Source organism: Haliotis rufescens, unplaced genomic scaffold (genome assembly GCF_023055435.1).
Source record: "Haliotis rufescens isolate VD_foot unplaced genomic scaffold, xgHalRufe1.0.p SCAF_6, whole genome shotgun sequence".
Lineage (NCBI taxonomy): Eukaryota > Metazoa > Mollusca > Gastropoda > Lepetellida > Haliotidae > Haliotis > Haliotis rufescens.
In genome coordinates, this window is record NW_025964334.1 from 35,669,023 (window position 1) to 35,691,328 (window position 22,306).

The 22,306-nt window shown below is 39.0% G+C and overlaps 2 protein-coding genes across 3 annotated transcripts in view; one reads left to right on the forward strand and one right to left on the reverse strand.

Moving 5' to 3' along the window:
* Window positions 1-3,104: 3,104 nt before the first annotated feature.
* On the reverse strand, window positions 3,105-20,513 carry LOC124148524 (MOB kinase activator 3B-like). Its single transcript, XM_046519637.2, has 7 exons — window positions 20,428-20,513; window positions 16,522-16,672; window positions 16,098-16,191; window positions 15,121-15,254; window positions 14,588-14,703; window positions 13,264-13,350; window positions 3,105-12,297 (listed from the first exon to the last, which is right to left on the reverse strand). Exons 1-7 carry the CDS (start codon window positions 20,473-20,475, stop codon window positions 12,268-12,270), a joined length of 660 nt encoding a protein of 219 aa, XP_046375593.1. The 5' UTR covers window positions 20,476-20,513; the 3' UTR covers window positions 3,105-12,267.
* Window positions 20,514-21,757: 1,244 nt separating this feature from the next.
* The window catches only part of LOC124148525 (RUN domain-containing protein 1-like), a 43,369-nt gene continuing 42,820 nt past the window's right edge, over window positions 21,758-22,306 (forward strand). For both annotated transcript variants that reach the window (XM_046519638.2, XM_046519639.2), the window contains exon 1: window positions 21,758-21,866. In XM_046519638.2, coding sequence (XP_046375594.1) covers window positions 21,863-21,866 — 4 coding nt within the window. In that variant the 5' untranslated portion in view covers window positions 21,758-21,862. The remainder of the gene's footprint in view (window positions 21,867-22,306) is intronic.

A 22,306-nucleotide genomic window follows, 5' to 3' on the forward strand; every position in this document is an offset into this window, starting at 1 on the left:
GGACCAGACAATCCATGAACATCGATCCACGCAATTTGGATACGATGACATGCATCAACCAAGTCAGCGAGCCTGACCACCCGATCCCGTTAGTCGACTCTTACGACAAGCATAGTCGCCTTTTATGTCAAGCTTGGGTTGCTGAAGACCTATTCTACCCGGGATCTTCACGGGTCCTATGGGTATGCATGACACTGAGACTGGTGTTTTTTAATTCAAACACTTGTTGCCGACTATAGAAGTGACAATTTGTAGTTGGTGTTAGTTCCTTGAGTGAGTTGGCTTTAACGCCACTTTGAACAGTATTTCAGTTAAATCAGCAGAAGCGCAATTCGCTGTTCGAGTTGCGTCCCTTGGGACCGCCAGAAAACTATAATCGTGGGTTCGAGTCCCGGGTCGCCCCGATTATGTTTCTAGGTTTGTCAGCACCATACCTAGGGTTTCACTGAAGTGGTAAACGTCTGAGACCTGCATCACTTCGGGCTTTCCTCCCACATTAAGCTGACACGCCGTGATATAACTTGAATACTGTTCAAAGCGGCGTTAAACCCAACTCACTCACTCACTCACTCAGTTAATCTCAAAGCATGCCTTTGATGTATATAAATGAAGTGATTGTAGCTATTAAAACTTGTTCTCGTCGATATATAGTGCTGATGCGACGTTAAATTTTAATTCACTCGCTCCGGAAGGTGGGAGGAAAACCAGAAGTGATGCAGGTCTCAGAAGGTTTAGACGAGCTCGGTATAGTGATGACAAACTTACAACCATACTCAGGTCGAACAGAGATTCGGACCCACAATCCAAGGGTTCCGGCTCGCCCAAGGGATGCAACTCTGCACAGCGTTAGGCCCAACCGTGCTTTATTAATTGAGTGAGTGAGTGAGTGAGTGAGTGAGTGAGTGAGTGAGTGTATGATCATAAAAACAAGGACTGGTCAGCTCGGAGTCAGTATACTGAGTGGGGTATTCATGTTAAACTGCAGGATGGTATCAAGCACGTCTCCATGTAGGTCACATAATCTTAAACCCTCACCACCAGTCCTTCTCCAACACAACCAATTAGGAACCATTGTCAAAATATCATATTTGACCTTCAGTTCTGACCTTCTGAGTCAGAGACATAGCTCGAGAAGTGATATCTTCGGAAGTGTAGAAAAGGAAAACCAACTGTAATCTATTCTAATCACCACACACAAAAAACATTATTTTACATTATTCAAACACATTAACGTTAGTATAACGTCATATTTTAGTACTGCGTCGACCCCATTGTTTGAATTTTGCTGTTTGTTGACAAGACACTTTCGTGGAAAATCTCATCCTAAAGTAGATGGTTTATACAAACAAGACAGTTCTGTTGATTAAAACGTTGCGGCGATCGTTAACAGGTTAAACGATATTTAAATGGGATATTTCGTATTTCTGACGAGCTATTAACTACACTCACAGGGACTGACAAGAATGAAATAGCAAAGCTTTGTTTCAATAATACATACACCCAACTGCCGATGCCTCAAGCCAGCTCTCAGAGATTGATCTTGAAATAACCGTTATTGGTTGCATTCGGCTGTGAGTTTCCCATCAGGTTTTAATGGCATCACTCATAAATGTATGGTAGCACAATTTTATGTTTGTTTGCATAATTCGTTTTGTCCTGTGCTGAACACGACGCGTTTGCTCGGTTGTTGGTCAGTTAATATCACCCTGCACCTGATGATCCGTTATTAGGTGGCTATGGATAAATGAGTAGGATGTGATTTTCGTGCAATCCAATTTTGGTATCGAGTTTCAATTAGAAGGCGCTCTCATCAAAACACCACAAGCCGTACCGCTGGTTACGGAAAATGGTTGAGTTTCATGATACATCACCTCTCGTTTTGTTTTGTTTTTTTCTACGTTTTTTGATCGACCGCTTTCTGCCAATCCGAAAGGCCGGGCATTCGTCTGTAAAATGAATTTCAAGAAGCAACATGCAAGGAACGAGAATGTGTGGTAACGTTTTAGACTAACACGTAAAAGTCCCTGAAATAGTTATGGGTAAGGTTTAATAAAACTCATTCTACAAGAGAACCCCAAAGTATTAAAGGAACCCTCGTCTTTTAATTTCCTGGAGCGGAAATGAGTATAGACTGCCAGATCAGAGTTTTCTTATGTGAGCTAAAATGGGATTTAACGTTGCGCTCAATATAATTACACATATGTGTGCGTGCGTGAGTGTGCTTGCTTTTACTAGTCGGGGTAATGCCGGTTTTATAGTGCTAGCCCTCTGAAGTACCATGCCGCAGTGTAACATGGATACAGACACAGTATACTGACTCCGAGCCGACCAGTCCTTGTTTTAGCCCCTTAATGCCAGCGCCAGGCAAGGTAACAAGTGCCATCTTTTACCGAATTTTTGTTAAGTCGGCCGGGGTTGAAACCTTCCGCTCTCTGGGCAGACGCTGTATCCACTAGACAATGAAGGCGGTCTTTAATAATAATTACTTTGTGTAAAGAGATGTTTGAACAAGTGTATGAAGAATGCCATCTCCTGGAAGGGTAACAAGTATGTTGTTTGTTTTGACGCGGCCAGGCGATCGAACAGCAACCTTCCGCTCTCCAGGCGGGCACTCTACCACTCAATTACGGAGGCAGTCCATTCCATTTTGAACAGAAATGGCTTAGTAATGGCCATAAATAGGTTTAGTGGCAGCCATATTGAAAATCAGATTCGAACCTCCTGAACAAATATGGGTGTATTTATTGGTGGAAACAGGCTTATGAAGTGTCAGCTTCATTGATCTAGTGGTTTCTGAGGAGAAGACAAACAGGCAACAACCTGAGCTCACTTAAGTTTCAGTCAGATAAGCAAAACTAACTGACTAGTGAAGTGGGACTTGAAAGTACCGCTTGGGACCGAGGACTCTCGGTCTAATGACATCACATCCGGTTTGGGTAGACATGTGTAAAGGGGAAGCACCTAAACTTCCACTAAAATGTTTCACCTGTAAACAAATACAACTAATTCTAATACAACAGCAAACTTTTCTTTCCAATCTCATGTTTGTGTTCAATTTCTTCCAACATTCTGTATTCATTCTCAATTCTAAGAAGACAAACAAATTATCATTTGACAGCGTTTTTATTTGCTGAGGTTCAGCCACGACAGAAACATAGAGTGATAGACAAGTCCACTGTCTATAGAACATGCCAGAGCTCACTACAGAAAGAGGCCACTGACGCTCACGAAGTTCACTAACAAATAAAGAGTTTCTCAATTATAAACATTGGTGTACTGTGTACAGTGTTAAAGAGTGGCCAGTGTGAACAAGTGGGCAAATGCTGGTTCAATAGCCAAGCAGAATCATACCAGATGACACTTCATGACACAATCTTCGTGCTTGTGATGCTCAGAACCTGGAGGGGCTAGTCATAACGCTTGGGCTCTTAAGAATCAAGATTGGGCCATGCCAACCAGTGGTTGATGGCTCGAGCAACAAGTCATGCCACCAAGCCATGATGACACACATACAGCCTGGATACTCATCAGTTGGTTCTTGTAACAAAGGGTACTGTAACTGGACCCACAAAGTAATTTTACAGGAAATATTTTTCGGACTTTTCATACTGCCATCAAAAAAGTGCCTCCCACTAGACAAGGTGCTTGTAATTCCAAAATACACAAACAGCCTTTCTGCAATACTCAGCATTCCCTCTTGGAGCTGACAGCATCACAAGCACAAAAACAGCACCCCCTATACAAGGGGAACTTGTGCTGGACATCTCAATACGAGTCTCCTACTTGGCATAAAGAAATAAACGTAACAGTGTTTGTGAATACTTACTGTACGGTAATCAATACACAAATAACAAAAATATCATAGAAAAAAATAACTTCAAGTTATCTAGACCAGATTCTCATGACACAGAATTCACAGAATTAATAAGCAAAAATAATATTATCATTAATCAACCATAATTTCAAATTCACAAGATTTAGCCAAAAAACTACAAAGGTCTTAGAATAATCACTTTCACCAAACATCTGTAATACACAGTATTTCTTGTTGTAAGCATCTGAAGGAACATTGAGCATTTTTCATCAAGTCAAAACACAATTATATTTTCCAGTGATAAACGCATCTCCTCAAAACTGACTATTCTGCCAACTATCAAATCAATGGAGTCCTCGAACCAGTTGATGTAATCAAACTATGGTTTCCTTTGACAATTTCATGATTCTGGGAGAGAAGAATAAGCATCATTTTGTTAAAAACCCTTCAGAGAACGTAACACAGGTTAGGGACTGCAGGATATATAGAAATAGTTTCATGAGCAAAACACTACTCTAAAGAGTAAGAACTGTCAGACATCACAGCACTGCTAAAACTAAAGATTAACAGAAACATTGCAGGTTCACGCCCATAGTGAGGGCATGACCAATGTCATAAAGTGGCTGAACAGTACCGGCGCTTCCGTTAAATCACGGCATGTCACCCTGACATGGAAGGAAAGCCACACATGATTCAGGACTAACACGTTTACCACACTGGTACAGTGTTTGAAATAATTGCATAACCAAACAAGACTGTCAGGTAGGTGACCAGAAAGTGTTGCCTGCCCATCTTCAAAGTTACCTGCCCGCATTCAGACATTATAAATATTGAAAAATCCCCCAAACAATAAGAAAAAAATCACATCTTGATTCAGTTGAAATAATGCAAACAATTACTTGAGAATCTACAAGGAGTTATAATAAAACTGAATACGTAAGTAGTCTTAAAAAAATCATAATGCAACGCAACAGAAAAGTTACCACCCCAGGGGCAGGCGGGCAGGCAGGTATTTTGGACACTGCATTGGTGCAACCCATCAGCACAAGGAGGGTGCTGATAAACCTAGAAACATAATCAGGGTGAACCAGGATCCGTACTATGATCACAGGTTTCTGGTGCAACTAGGGGACACAACTCTGCACAAATTGCGGCTCCTTAGGCAATTGGGGCATATGTGTTCCATTGCTTGACAGACTTGATTCAAAACATTTGGTTCCTCATGATTTGGTGTTATTTGTTAATCTGGAATCTCGCTGTACATCATAGACTCGATCTAGCCACACTATAAACATGAACCTTTAACGTTAATGGAATGCTACATGGCAAAGTTGAGTATAGAAACAAAAATGTCAAGAATATCTGTAAACTGAGCTTGATTGTTAAGGATAACTAAATTAACATATTGTCACTATCATGGCCCAATAAATACCGATGAAACAAGACACACTTCATCTGACATGACCCTGTTAGGCGGGACTTTCTAAAATCTCACAATATTGCTTCATAAAATTGTCCAGTCAGTGAACTACAATGTACAAAATGGTTTAAAAGACAGGCACAGGAATATATGTACAATGGATCAAACCGGCATGACAGAGAAATAAACTGAAATTCTATGATTTAAGAAAACCATCCTATGACCAATACCCATCACAAGAAGAGTATATACATTTCAACATGGGGGAGGAAGCTTACACTGTCAGATAACAATCCTGCCTAGAAACCTTGCGTCACATTCCAAAAGATATTTTTAAAAGTTAGATAATTTTCTTAGTCAAGAAAATATAAAGCTTAGGACAGGTTTATATGAAATTACCTTATTACCAAGAATTTAGCAATACAATGGGAACATTATTAACAACGTTTTTTATTAATAATACACTTTTAAATATCACACAATAGGGAAAAAAACATATTTTACATATTCAACAAACAAAAGATTTCGAGAAAATATTTCAAAGGCAAATATTTTAGAATATAATTTAGGTGTTTTAATTTCAGGAAAATTTGTCTGAAAGTGTAAGCTTGAAATATGATTGAATTGTCACGTACGGAAACAGCGGTAGATTATGCACAGGCAAACAGCTACAACAATCTAGAAACAAGTATTTCTCAATACCTTAACAAAACATTCAACTCCAAGCAACAAATATGGGCCCTCAATGAGTCACAGATCTCATATTGGTAAGAATAATCAATCACAATATTTGTATTACATAAAGTGAATATTTTGGGCAGTGGTCGTCAAAAATCACACTCTTTAATTCAATTATGAAATTAATTTCTATGAGACAAAAGAAAATAAGAAACGTCCATATTTCTCCCTCCCTTGAGATAACAATGCATAATCCATTCCAACTTCTATATTTTTCAAATGATTCTTATTACAATCAACCTACATGTTCAGGACTACCCTAAGAGCCCAGAGTGGTTGACATGAGCGAACATACATACATGTATATAGTTATTAACAAAGAAACAATATATAAGCATACTGTATCACTCAAATCACTACATCGACAAGAATGTTTTCCCCATCAAATACCCAGGTTAAACCATGTCCATGCTGTTCCTCTCTGTATCCTAACCTGACTGTATGGCAGGGGGGACAACTAGTTGGGGTGAGTGAGTGAGTGAGTGAGTGAGTTGGGTTTAACACCGCTTTTAACAGTATTCAAGTTATATCACGGCGTGTCAGCTTAATGTGGCAGGAAAGCCCGAAGTGATGCAGGTCTCAGACGTTTACCACTTCGGTGAAACCCACGAGCATGGGTATGGTGCTGACAAACCTAGAAACATAATCGGGGCGAACCAGGATTTGAACCCACAATCATAGGTTTCTGGCGTGCCCAAGGGATGCAGCTCTGCACAGCGAATCGCTGCGCCTAAGACGACTGGGCCACCCGTGCCCCCTGACAACTAGTTGGACCATCCACACAATTCAAATTATCCAGATAATGAAGACCCTTGGACATGACTGGTAAAGGACACCAAGTTTTGAGTGAATCTGAAGGATGGTTTTACACCACTAATACTATTCTAGCATTATCACGGCAGAGGACACCAGATATTGCCTTCACACATTATACCCATTTTGGGAATCAAACCCGGGACTACGGTGCAATGAGTGAACGCATTAACAACTTGGCTATCCCATCACCCTGTGAGCAAAGTAAGTGACAGAAGAAACCTGGATGATCTGAAATTCGAACTCACAACCAGTGCATCATGGCACAGCTAAGGGACACAACTCTGCACAAAAGAACTGCATTTGTTTGACCACTGGGCCAATGCACCAGTTCGTTCAAGCGAATAAAGTCTTTATAATCTTATCAGAGGATACGTTGTCAAATGGACAGAGTACATATAGGAACAACATGGACACAAGTTGACCCGATATTCAAGGACGTTACGAAAGTGCATGTGCACCAAATACAACACTGTGCTGACAGTGAAAATTATTACTGATGGAATTATGAAAGACTCAACATTTATGTCAGCTATAAGACTGGGCAACAATACACATCATGTATATAGCTTAGAAAATAGTAAACATTGTAGCAGATCCAAAGCATTAGCGTAAGAAATGCTTGATCAATTGTTAAGGACATCCAAATGTAGAGTCAGGAAATAAGACCAGGGCCCCCTCCCTCAAGGTGATCGTAGCACAACAACTGTCATAAGTCTATGTTGAAGTCAGTTAAAGTTATCAATCACTAAGTGCTACGATCACTTTGTGGAACGGCACCGAGTGCTACAAAAATAGCCTTTGTTGGATTCATGTGTGATAATCCTGGAAGAGAGTACAACTTCATCGTCACAATTCAAATATGTACCGATGATTACAATCAAATTTCACATCGCAAATACGCATCCAAAATCTGGTGAGTGACAATCATTTCCCAAAATTAGTGAAAAGATAAGCTTAATCTACTTACTCCTATAGCACCAGCAGATCCATATTTCATCATTTAATATAACACGGACTGATCACGGACTGATCAAGGACTGATGTTGTGAGTTCTGGAATTTTTAAATGAAGCTCTCTTTCAAAATCCTGAACAAACCCTTATTTTCCATAACCCCATAAAATAAGTTGTGTTCTTTTATGTTATAAGTTGTTGCAGATTTAAACATTGGCCCCATTTCATGAAGGTATGACAGTGCTGTTGTAAAAAATTCAAATAAACCAGAACTGTGTTAATCCAGACAGTTTGTTTGTTGTTTAACGCCCCACTCAGCAATATTCCAGCTATATGACAGTGTTTTGTAAATAATCAAATCTGGACCAGAAAATTGAGTGATTGACATCATGAGCATCAATTGGGATATAATGACATACAATCAACCAGCCACTGAGTCCACCCAATCCAGTTACTCACCTCTTACGACCAGCATAGGTTGCTGTGGGCCTATATTCTTACCCAGAATCCACACGATGTCCAGACAGTTTAAATCCATCAGGACCAAATTAAGTACTGTGCTTCTGAGACAAACAGGACAAGAATTCTTGACACAAGGACCCAACGGACTGTCCATAATAGCAGGTTTCTGGTTTACGAAGGTTCAACAGTATCATCCTAATCCTTAGAAGCGGCTTCATTTGAAAACACAGGACCCCAAACTCAGTCTGCAGACAAAGTTCCTTGTTCACATGCGAGATCTGAGATTCCAATGCGAATGACAAATGTTTGATTATGACATTGAAACGAACAGGGTAACTACACAATATTTACACCACGCAACAGCCATGCAATGATGCGACTGTTCATATGACTAGGCAAGGTAACACAGTGATTGGTCACAGATGTGAGGCAGCAACATGATGCTCTCAGACTCAGACAAGGCCACAACACAATGCTTCACAGATAACAATAAAGTTCAATTATTTCACTGTTTGAAAAGTAAGTTCACAAAATAATACTTAACTATTATGTCTCAAGCAGGAAGGACTCAGGGTGAAAATACATCTTAAAAGAAAATTTGGAGAAAGATCGTTCTGAGCCAGTCCACAATGCACAAACTCCACCACTCTAAATGTTGTGGGAGTCCGACAAAAACTGAAACTTAGCTCAGATCGCTTATCTTTTAATGATGAGAGGTCATCTGGGGGTTTTTCAAAACAAATAAAATTAACTGTTAAAACATCTTTAACTAAGGAAGATGTAACTGTTTATGTAAATCTTAACTGGCAATTTCTACTTTAATTTTCTTTATTCATACACAAGTTATCTCCCTTGCACTGACAGTATCCACCTGCATTACAGCATTGTTAGATACTTAAATAAATAAAATCTTTATTGGCTCGCAAAACTAACAGGTTTTGAGCTGGTGGGGTCTGTAGCTTTCAAAATCCAACTATCCTGCATTCGGTGTGGCTGAGGCCTTGTCTCAGTTTTGAATACAGTCACAAGCAAGTCACACTATCTGTGAAGTGATAACGCGAAAGGGATGAATAGTACTTGCAAAACAGGATAACATCCTTCAGGCCATTGCACTCTGATCATCAACCAGTTAAACAGCTTACGCAAACTCATTTCTGATCTTGGAGTTACAAAATACAAGAAACTGTTTCTTTTAAGGTAAAACAAAGACTGAATCTCAGTCTAAATAGTAATTATAGTGATTTGATCTTTAACCAAGAAAAACTACTTTCTCATATGCAGTGATGCTGCTTATACATTGGTATACTGACACTGGCTGCAAAAATTGGTTTAGAAATGTTAGAAGGGAATCCAGGGCTAGTAAGTAGATGACCAAAATGCAATATCCCCTGTGTGGTGAGGATGATAGTGGATTGGCATGAATGAGATTTCACCACTATATGTGGAAATAGTACTTGATAGGTGTGATAATATAGACAAGATACAAACCCCTCACCTTTCTAAATCAATCCATCTTACTGCAGACAAAATTGAAAAATATACAAGAAATTCATGAATGAAATATTAGCTTTCAACCTAATTTGATCAAGACAAGAATGTTTTAATAGGCTTGTCTACATTATCACACCTTCATTAAAGCTGTCTTAAATCACCCTACAGTGTGAAAGTATACACAAACGAGAATGCTCGTCAAGGGCCCTAGAGCTTCATCAAACAGCCCTAAATAGGTGTATTACATTTCAGGCTGGGCGGACTGTATATTCTTATACATACATTCAACATGATCAAACACCAAGAGATGAAAGAGTCTATTTTCCTCCTTCGTTAAATTACCCTCAATGAATAAACTAACACAGAAAATACCTCCTCAGGCAAGAGTAACAGTTTATGTTAAAATGATATCACAAATATGTTATGCATATAAAGATGGGTCCATTCTGATGATGTTCCTCTTAGGGTTCAAGACAGTGCCTTTGCATCATTCTTGTTACATGTATATGGTTTAAAATGGTGAGCATTACAATACTGATTGGCCACAGTGGTGAACAGTCTTGAAATTGTAAAATAAACATAAAATGTCAATGCCAGAGAAAATTAAGAACCAGAAAATCCATTGACACAATGGAATCGATTATTGCCCAGACATCATATGAGTGAGATTTTTCTCTACATAATAGAACTTTTGCTTTTAATGTAACATGTTAAAGCTCTATATCATCTCATTTTGTTTCCTGGGATGTTTCTACTGTCATTTATGGCCTACAGGTTTACAGCCAAGCAGGCCACATTTCAACATGTCAAGAATGGACAATCCAGTGATCGATATTGTGAGCAATGATCTACACCATGGTTGTATGATGACACACAACCCACCAACTCACCAGGCCTGACCGCCCGATCCATCAGGCCAAGCTAACACACACAGTCAGAACAACTTGCCTGAGAAGGTATCACTGTATAAAGTCTAAAATTGTTTGATGCTACTAACTTCACACAATGACAGATGAAACTTTGAGCATTATAAGCCGTGATATTTGCATGTTTAGCTGTAAATGATGAATGCTTACAAAACGTTGTAACTTCCTGTCGGACATTACCGACGGAAGAGACAAGTCGGTGGATATTGAAGTTGACAAGGTCAGAAGCAACCTGTCCTGAGGCAATTGATGGTGATTGTTAAAGATGTGATTTGTCACTAAGGATGCTAGCTATCAAGCTGCAATTTGTCCAATCAAATCAAAATCAGATCTTATACTCCAATACGAATACCTGTCTGCATGAAGATCGGATAACCCTCAATAGGAGGGCGTGTCCGCTGAACTCTCTAATCAGTGAGTTGGGTTTAATGCCGCTTTTAACAGTATTCCAATTATATCCCGGCATGTCAGCTTAATGTTTCTGGATACAAGTGGGCATTCAGATCAGAATATGTGACTTTCATATCTTGACAACAAATTAAAAACAATCAGTTCAAAATGTAAATAAATAAAGCAGCTCCATAAAGTTGCTGTGGATATTGTATACACTGTCATTTCTGAACTCTGTGACATCTTCAACAAAAAGGGTTTCGATCGAAGAAACAATTGTGCTCTGTTAAAATCAAAATTTCCTAATCGAATTCAAATAAAAATTAAACCAAATTGTTTTCGAAAGCAGACATCTGATTGGCTCAAGAACCCACTCATCATTCAGTCAAAGTTCGCTCAGGGTTCGCCTTAATCAATCTCCATGGAGATGTTATCAGATCTTCACATAGAGAGGTATCACATCACAGTAAAACATCTGACATTTCTGAGATCAGAATCTGTCCACTATCTGAAATGCTTGCACTGGAATGACTATGAACGGGGTACTGATTCTATTATACACCAAACAGAGACTTATCTAGGCTTTTCCAATGCCTCATATTCCCCCAAAAGGGTTCCTAATTTTGATTACAAATTCACAAAGGTATATTCATTTCCCAATTGATTAATTTTCCATGATTTTCAGTTCATAGAAATCAGAACTTATTTGAATAAGGAACATTTTTTAAGGAACATATGGCACAGGTTAAAATTCCTGGATAATTCCCTGTTCCTGGTTATGAACTTTTGGAAGCACCATTCCACAATAACTGTACACAATCTCAAGACACTTTCAAAACATTCATCAAATACGTCCATAGTGACACGATTACTGCTTAGCAGCTGAAAAAACAATGTTCATTATTTTTTTCCGATGTACAAATTCTGAGACAAATTTTCTACACTTTTTGAAACATTCAGATGATATGATGTGCTCACAAGTCTAACATTTCTCAATGATAAAGTACTGCATTAACTCCACGTGAGGGCATAACATTGCTTGTTTCGGTGGCCTATTTGGATATAACTAAGTCTTCATGTAACGTTCACCCTAAAACTGGACTTTATTTGGACACCTTAGGCCATGATTTCACAGAGTATGTTCTGTACATACAAACTAGCCCATCGCTCACAGACACAAAAATATAGCCCTGCATCTCTACACTGGTAGTGCTTGGTGAAGGCTGCAATGTGCACCTTGTTACGGTGGCTGGCAACTCTAGTGGCAGATCCTCTCCGTCATCTCTCTCTGAAAAAACAAGTAAGTGAATAAATAGTTGTAACATCTTCTGTATCTCAAGGTCTTGCTTTAATGTAAATCAAGCGCAGGTAATTTGAGATTGCTAGAACCATGGGAATGGATCCAAGGCCCACTTGCACAAAGCGATCTTAGCGCTAAGACTATCGTAAGCCCATGTAAAAGTATGGGAGTTACGATCATCTTAGCGCTAAGACTATCGTAAGCCCATGTAAAAGTATGGGAGTTACGATCATCTTAGCGCTAAGATCGCTTTGTGCAAGTGGGCCCACGGGTTAGTGTAAGTTTTCTGAAGTGTGAGCCGTGGAGATACAGAGGATGATAGTTGTTAGTGCTACCTGACAAACATCAGCATATAAAACCTTGTCACTAAGTTTACAGTTTCTGAAAAGGCTCACATGACATACTCACACACATACACATGCACTTATGAATATGTCTACACATGTACTTCATCTCACTATACAGATTCAAGAGCAGAGTAATTCTTCATGCATCAACCACCATCAGATCCTGGCACATATGAGGGACACAACTCTACATAGTGAAGTGCAGCTCGATGGACCACATGGACACAGCTATGTCAGATCCTGGCACATATAAGGGACACAACTCTACAGATATAATTGCAGGACTTTGAAACACATGGACACAGCTATGTCCGATCTGGTGCATAAAAGGGACACAACTCTACAGATTGAATTGCAGCACCATGAACCACATGGACAGAGCTATGTCCGATCTGGTGCATAAAAGGGACACAACTCTACAGATTAAATAGCAGCACAATGAACCACATGGACACAGCTATGTCAGATCCTGGCACATATAAGGGACACAACTCTACAGATTAAATAGCAGCACAATGAACCACATGGACACAGCTATGTCATATCCTGGCACATTTAATTGCAGCACTTGGACAGTACATATATGCAAGTATCCAAAGTATCTTACCAATGGTTCTAGTTCCTTCTTATCCACAAGGGTATACTCATTGACAAAGTAGTAGAAGTGTTTGTAGCAGGTGTTTACATGAGCTTCCTGAAACAGACAGAAGGGTATCAGAGACACACTACAACACATTTCACTGGACCATGTTGACAGGTGATTCCATACTTTAACATGGCCAGATTGCTTGGACCAAGTGTTCACTGGTATTATTCTCTCCTAAGTATTCACATTAAAATCAGATCTTAGTTGTTGCTACCACTAAACAAAGATTTGAAGACACGAGTCACATCATAACGGCCTTTCATCAGAGCATCGCTTACCAGATCGGGAAAGTGACTGTCGAAATGTTATTTCTAATCATGCAACCTTGAAAAGGTTAAGGCGGGGAACTCCGAATGAAAGTTACCGTCATAATCATTGTCTATCTCTTGCTTCAATGGGTCCAACATTTGTATGGAAGAGACAGACTTTCTATTGTAGTGCCATACAATCTCGGCTATCTATTAGACATTACAGAATGTTCTTTTGTTCAGTTTTCAAATTTTGCATCAAGAACTGAATTTTGAAAAGAAATACCAAGGATTTTGACTGAAGTCTTTGATAGGCATTTAGAAGTTGGAAGAACATGAAGACATGCAAAATTTATGGATAACAACTTCTTTATTGTTTTTAATGCTGTTTCAAGGCCACTTGTTGCACCTTTATCAGGTGAATGTGTGTCTGTTCTCCATTCACTCACCTGAGGAAGGGGCATGAAATAGCCCTGAATTGTAGTTATAAACAATAAAGAAGTTGTTATCCTCAAAAGTTTCACGATTTTGACTTGGATGCTATTGCTATGAATATTTCAATCTCATCAAAATCAGATCTTAGTTCTGGCTACCCCGAAACAAAGATCTGAGGAAATTGCATTGCAGCTCATGTCAGAATGACCTTCACTAAGTTAAATCGACATTAGCCAATCATGATCAACTTTCTTGAGCTATACAACAATAGTTTCAAACTGGCGACTTCCATATTGGATTATGCTAAAATACAATCATCATTAATATAACTGTTAATGTCGTTTCTTTATGGTTTTACACAACAGGCAACAAACATGACAAATAGGGATTAAATTGTGTAAAAATATTATTGAATTCCAACAATGGCTTCCATAAACTGACCCTCTGAGAGGAACAAGAAGTCACCATGGAAGTCTACTCGCAATAACCAATCATATAGCTATCTTATCCATTTGAAACTAGATAGTACTGTTGGATTACTGCTAGTTTCTAACACTGACAACATACAATAGGTGAAAATGTGCTGAGAAAAGTTTACATACGGCGCCAATGGCGACAAGTTTGTCAAAGTGATGGATGTAGACATGGACAAAGACTCGGAAGAGGCGACTGAGGATTTTCTTCACCACCTGAATGTAGTTCCTGGGAAACTGTGTCTCTGGAACAAGATTCAAACACTGTACCAAATAACAGTTTGGGGTTAATGTATTTACAACAGGTTTTATAGGTGTATGAACAAGGCATATGTTAACATTAATCTGTGTTTTTGTCCACTCCGTGAGATGTGCAATATACCGAGAGGCGGGGACTGATATGATGTTACTAGACTATCATAACCTACCTGCAGAAACGGGGAATATGTTCTCGTAATTAATCTGTGTTTCTATCCACTTCATAAGATGTGCAATATACCGAGAGACGGGGACTGACATGATGTTACTAGACTATCATAACCTACCTGCAGAAACGGGGAAAATGTTCTCGTCATTAATCTGTGTTTCTATCTACTCCATGAGAAGTGCAATATACCGAGAGGCGGGGACTGATATGATGATACTAGACTATCATAACCTACCTGCAGAAACGGGGAATATGTTCTCGTCATTAATCTGTGTTTCTATCCACTCCATGAGAAGTGCAATATACCGAGAAGCAGGGAGGGCTGTGGCTTTCTTGTAGTTTAGACCATCACTCCAGAAGTACTCGTACCTGAAACAAGATGGCAGATTACAGCACCTACCGCTGTGTATCATCTGGGATTTGTCATGAGTAGCACATCATCAAACATGGCCACTGCTTGGTAGACAGTAGGCTTATACATCCATATGTCAGAGACTGTATCGTTCTCCCAAGAAAAAGATGTGATTGTAGATGGCTTGGTCCGATTGACTGTGAAACAGTCTATTGTTCTGCCGTTTAAGTAATTCATGGGTTTCTCACTAGGTGAAGGTCCAAGCTCATTATCATTATCATTAGATAATGACTTTGACCACCGGCCAATGTCATGCTACAGACATGCTTTGTTTGTTGTTTATCGCAACAATCAGCAATATTCCAACTATACAATCGAATCTGGACCAGACAATCCAGTGATTGACATCATAGCGGACCCACAGACTTTAGGACCTGCAGTCCCTGCTATACTCTTCAGGCCCTCACTAAAAATGACTGCAGCTAGTTGTGACGAATAAATGACATGTAAATTTACTGCAGGCCATAAGGACTTTGAAACTACAGGCCTAACACGACATCTACCTGCCACGGGCCTCTGTGCAGACGCTTATTCAAACACTGAGAATATACTTAGCTGACATCTTTGTTGCTTCCGACACCTTCACAACAATCTTAGCGCTAAGAGGGCTTCATGAATAGGCTGACAGCAACCAATGCTAACCAGAATGCCCAACTGCCAAGACTGACTTTAGTCACCAAACAACAAGCCAGTGAGAACTAGAGTCCACAGGGATATAAGGCAGGGATATAAGGCAGGGATATAAGGCAGGGGTATAACGAGCCCATTGATACTCCATCAAGGAAGATAAGTCAACTTACTTCGGTCCTCCCGACATCGTGGGGCAAGTCTGTTCAGTACAGTGCTCACATATTGTACCATACAGAAGGTTAATTCTGTTGAAGAAGTCAACCACTGAAAAATAAAACAAAGTCAAGCATTGGTTACGTGCAATTAATATGTGACCAAACATACCAAGTCTGTTGAGAAATTTCAGTAACATGACTCCAAAGAAGATCAACATGAAAAGGGAGGTAACTCTTTGAAAACATCATTCAACCAAGGCACAACCAATTCTCAGGACATCAAATGAACAAAATCTTAATTTTTCAAAAACCTGAAACAACATCATTTTAGGGTATATTCTTATCTTTTCTGAAACAATTCTTTCTTAAATTATTATATAAAAATTGCATGCTCTTCCCTCCAGGTTGGATGTATCGTATCAACTGTTCAGTCCATTACCATGCACAGCAATCCAGTCATTCATGTCTTCCCCCTGAGGGAGTCGGACGACCTCCTTCAGGTCAATGCCGGCGTTGAGGGAAGCGTTGGCCTGCTTGTGGAGGTTGTACTTCATCGTACCATGCTCAAACTTCTTCCGGGGACGGAAAGTCTGAAATGTTAACATGGTTCGTGAACTTTATTCAAATATGTATAGAAATAAAACCAGGGTGCCGTTGTACAAAATAATCTTACCGTTACGACTGTCGTAAATCTATGTTAAGGTTTGTTTGTTGTTTTTGTTTGTTTGTTTGTTGTTTAACGTAGCACCTGGCAATATTCCAGCTATATGATGGTGGTCTGTAAATAATCGAGTCTGGACCAGACATTCCAGTGATTGACATCTTGAGCATCGATCCACGCAATTGGGATCAATAACATGCATCAACCAAGTCAGCAAGCCTGACCACCGATCCCGTTAGTCGCCTCTTACGACAAGCATAGTCGCCTTTTACGGCAACCATGGGTTGCTGAAGACCTATTCTACCCCGGATCTTCATGGGTCTATGTTAAGGTATGTGAGTTACGATCACCTCAGGGCAAAGATCGCTTTTCTACAACGGCACCCAAGCCCTTAGACGCAGTATGCAACTTTAGTTTGGTTTGGTTTCTGTTTGGTCTCGTAAGAACAGCAAGCCATAGCCCATTTTAACACTACAATGAACAAGATGAACAAGATGAACAAGAACTGATGCTAAAAGCCAAGTTCAGGCTAGTGGACTCAAAAGACTGTAGATGTGGTGAGGTTTCAATGCTTCCTATCTTCCCTTCTCTCACAAATATTTATCCTGTTTACCATGTTTACCATGTTTACAGGCATTTTGTTATTCAATATTTCCTGATTTTGGTCTACTCTTGTCATGTTTTTTCAAATGTCAGACTTTTTTAAAACAAAATCAGCTGAGTAATGTATGTGAACATGCTTTTCAATAAATTCTCTTTGAAATGCTTGATGGCCTTGGGGTGTCATCAGTGGTAGAAACAAGACTGAAGTTTCAGCTTCATAGGTCCAGTGTTTTCTGATTAACAAAAGGCTGCCAGGTGCCTCAAACAAATTTCAGTGACACTATGCATGAAAATTTAGTTTTGAAGAAGATTCTTGAATTCTTATTTTTAGATAAAACATATCCTGCTTTCTCGATGGTTTTGTGCAAAGAATATTCGGCACTACCATAGAATCTAATGGCAGTAAACATGGTAAACAGGTACCTAACACTAATGATTGTAAAGGGGTGATTGATCATAAAGGGGGTCCAAAGGCAGAGGATAGAGTTCGTGGGACCTACCCTAACACAATTATTGAACCCTAAGGATAGATGACCAGTGAAGCAAGAGCCACAGCCACAATAACCAGGTACCACTAAACAGGGACCTTACCCTAATGATCGTAAACAGGGTGATTGATTGTAAAGGGGATCCAATGGCTATGGATAGAGTAAGGTGTAGCCTACCCAAACACAATGAAATAACCCTAAGGATAGATGATCCGTTAAGCCAGAGCCACAACACAAAAACCAGAGACCACAATCCTAATTGATTTTTTGCAAAATATGTCCCATGGTAGATAGTGTTCAGCATGTTCAGCCGGCGACATTTGGATATGTGCAGCGCCAATATAATATATCTAAAATACTACATTCCTGCATTTAATAAAGAAAATTAATGATTTGAAAAAATATAATACATATACCGTATTCGACGTAATAAGCGCCCAGGGCTGCTCTCAAAATTAGAAATAGCGGGCTCTTATTAGAATATTATTTTGGTGGAAAAAACAGAGTTGAAAGATAAATTTCGTGGTTTATGCTGACGGACTGAACTGTTTATATACGACAGATACATTTTTCCAGAATTTAATTGCCCATAATTAATGGTGCATATAACACACGAGTGCGTATTATACACGAATAAATAAGTCTTGTGTACTTTGATCAATCGGAAGGGGTACTAATTGGGATTGTTCACTTGACAATATATAAGCAAATATCCCCGTGGGCGCTTATTAGAGCGGGGCACTTATTACGTCGAATACGGTATATTAGTTCCCATTTATGATCCTTTTAGCCCCTTGAATTAAGTTGAAACCAAACGTAAAACATTGAAAATAAAAGTGCTTTAAACTAGCACTTGCTATAAAATGCGCCGCTGCAGGCTATATTCAGTATCCAAATATTCAAAACTCTTAGCATCGCTGGGCTTATTCAATGGCATTGTGTGTAGAGCTGATAGATCACTGAAAGGAGCTTAAGCACATTCGATGACCCCAGCAACTCTGTTGCTCGGCTGACATCACTATAAGGGCATTGTTTCGCTAGTGTTTTGCAAAAACATTTCACAAATTATGCAGAGCTCCAGATAAGCTGCGTATCTGCGTAAAATACGCATCAGAAATGCAGAAATACACAGTAAAATAAAATCCAAGCGTATCAAATACGCAACGAACATTACAGATACGGTACAAAAATAAAACTTGTGTGTATCATCAAAATATTGTGAAGTAACCCTGCGTATTGGATTAGCAAATCAGCATCTTATTTTGAAATTATAAACGGGCATTCTGTCAACCTTGCCAAACTCCACGATGACAGTTACATCATGATCATTTGCCATCACACTTTCGTGTGGAAGTATCGTGGTATTTTTGAGTCCTGTAAAGCTCTCGAACCCACACAACACCAGTTTGCAGGGACTAGATGAATATTTAACTTAAATACCCACATGTGTAAAAACTAGTGGGTAACAGAAATTTGAATACCCAGATAGAATTACTGATACCCAATGATTCAAAAATGCATGGGTAAAATACCCACAACACCAAAAGCTTATCTGGAGCTCTGATTATGTCTTAGGGTATTGTGACGTGTTTGCAAACTTTTGTGGTGCTGAATTCATAAGGTAGGCCAAAAAGTATATATCCCAAAGACACCAGGGTTTCAAGTCTTTCAGCCCTGTGAAGATCTGTGTGAGAATTGGTCTTCAGAGGCGACTAACAGGATCGGTTTCGCAGGCTCACTGACTTTGTTGATACATATCATCATATACCAATAACATAGATCGATGATCATAATGTCAATCACAGGATTGTCTGGTCCAGATTCGATTATTTACAGACCATCGTCACATAGCTAGATTACTGCAGAGTGCAGCGTTAAACAACAAACAAATACTATGATCCACATTATCCTTTCAGTGTTCCCTCCCACACTTTTCTATCACAAAATCACATGTGTGGCATTAAAAAACAAATAAATTCAAGCCTTTGATTACGTTGTGGTGTTCTATCAAATGCAATATGCATTTTTGTACATATTTAAAAACAGCAAATTAACCCCTGTGATCTGCCTAAAGAGGCCCATACACTTTAATTACAACTGAGAATTTATATATCAAACTTAACTGGATATAATTCCATAAGCATAACAGGTAATTCTGTTGCCACTTTGCCGTAAAGTACACTGAACTAATTCAAAATCGCAAAATTTTAGAGGCTACTTCAAATTGAGAAGGAGGAAGTGTGTATTTATAGGTCCCATGAGGATGTCAAAGTAGGGGGTCAGGCGATCACGGCTGAAATATTCAACGAGGTCGCCTGTGTAGGTCGCCTTTCCAAATCAATTTTAAAATGTCAAGTAAGGTTTCTGTTGAAAATATAACACACGGCTAATGATCTTGGGGGAAATTAGGTGACAACCACGGTAACCAGACTTGTCAAAAAGACTACAGGAAACCCGATGATTCATGCTTCACAACATCGGTTACTTTTGTTATTTTCTCGACAATTAAAGAACATGTCATGAAATGTATTACGATCAGACTATGTTTAAGATACATGTATATAAACATTTACACAAATGGAGCAAGTCGCACCTTATCTTTCTTGAAGAATATCGCGAATGCATCTCTAGCAGCCGCCATTTCGTCTTCTTTTAGAATGCAAGTATCCTAACAACTCCTATCCAATGTTTGTTGTGACTAACACCATGAGATGGTCTATCACATTCGATTTGCATACAGTAGCTTTTTCTATAATACCCACGATCCTATTCATAGCAAACGCCAACATTGAAGACGTTTTTTTTTAAATAAGTGGATTATATTATAATTATATCTGTTATTAGCTGTATACGGGCCTATCTTTTTTCTACCTTTGGTTCACTCATGCCCTCTTTTTTTTAAACCGGGGATCGATTTAAAAAACCGTAATATCTTGAAAGTTTGCTAGGAACGGTGAAACAAATTGGAATAAACGTAACCCTTAGACCGTTTGGTGTGTTTGAACGACATCAAAGAGTGGCAATTTTTTTAACTCCCAACAGATATCAATCTGTTTGCGTTATTGCTGGCTGTACAGGAAACGTTTAAAAAATGTCAATGATTTGTTTCAATAGTTTTAAACCTTTGTTATCCAAGTAAGAAGTAGCGTACATGGATATAGGCTAAATGGCGAATTAGCTTACCTATGTAAATTCACAATTTACACATTGGTCCAAATTTGTGTAGGTAAAAAGGGACGATTGGCTGTATTTATATTGCGTCCCTGAACGTGGAATTGGGTTAGACGTCATACATGCACAACTCTTAACCCCGTACCTGGACATAGAAAAACATAAGTTTAATCTGTTAAATCAAGTTTAATTACCTGGGTCAATCTATCAATAACAGATAACTCCACAAAGAAAACATCTCAATTTTACGTTTACACAAGCCACTTCAGGGCCTACTTGCACAAAGCGATCTTAGCGCTAAGATGATCGTAACTCCCATACTTTAACATAGGCTTACAATAGTCGTAGCGCTAAGATCGCTTTGTGCAAGTGGGCCCAGGTGGGCACCAGACCATGAAGACTACGTTCTTCCGTCTGAGACACCTTCTCCAGATTGCTCTTGATTTATGTCAGTTAACACGGCGACACAGTTGTCATTTGGTACAAATAGATAAACAACAAAATATACATAATGAAAACAACAAAACTTATATCGGTACCGTTTCGGATCTCGTTGTATAGCAAGTATAATTAGTTGTTACGCTATTCTTATATCTTGCTAAGGTCAAGTTTCGTATCCCGTATGGTGAAAACTACTGAACTTTATCATTTAGTTCTATGGAACTATAGTAATAATCGTTTTAATCAATAATTTGATAATAAAACATTTTTAGGTTAAATGATTGCTTTTTTATTTATACGAAAATAAAATTATTGGCAACAGCTTTACTTGATAGCTTTGCGTTGATAAATATTCTGCGTGGGTTGATCGGATAAAATCAAATGTAAAGCAAGGGTTTCCGGCTCTATTGCACGAAATGGGTAAGAGTATTTTGACTTAATTTGTTGTTGTTAACCCAAATATCCTTGACGTGTTATTTCAACATACATATAATCTGTATCGTACCATATCGGTCCCGTCATACGGACCCCATCTGTGAGCGTTTCTGAAAAGATGTCTGCTAGGCTGTGAGACAGCTGACGGTCGTCCTGTGAAACTTTTGACAAGTGATGGAGATTATGACACAACTCTCTTTTGAGAAAATACAACTTCATCATTTGAAGTAAATGGTTTTTTATTCAACAGTAGTTGAAATTGAATGAACACTAGTTTCTTTTGTATTTTCCTGGTTATATTACACAAGCGTATTCCAATCCATTAGTGCCATGCAATGACTCGGAATGCAAGCGTCCCGGCATCGCCCTCTTAAGTAATAGTATGCCAATTAACTTAGACGAACTAGCAACTGTGACAGGTATTT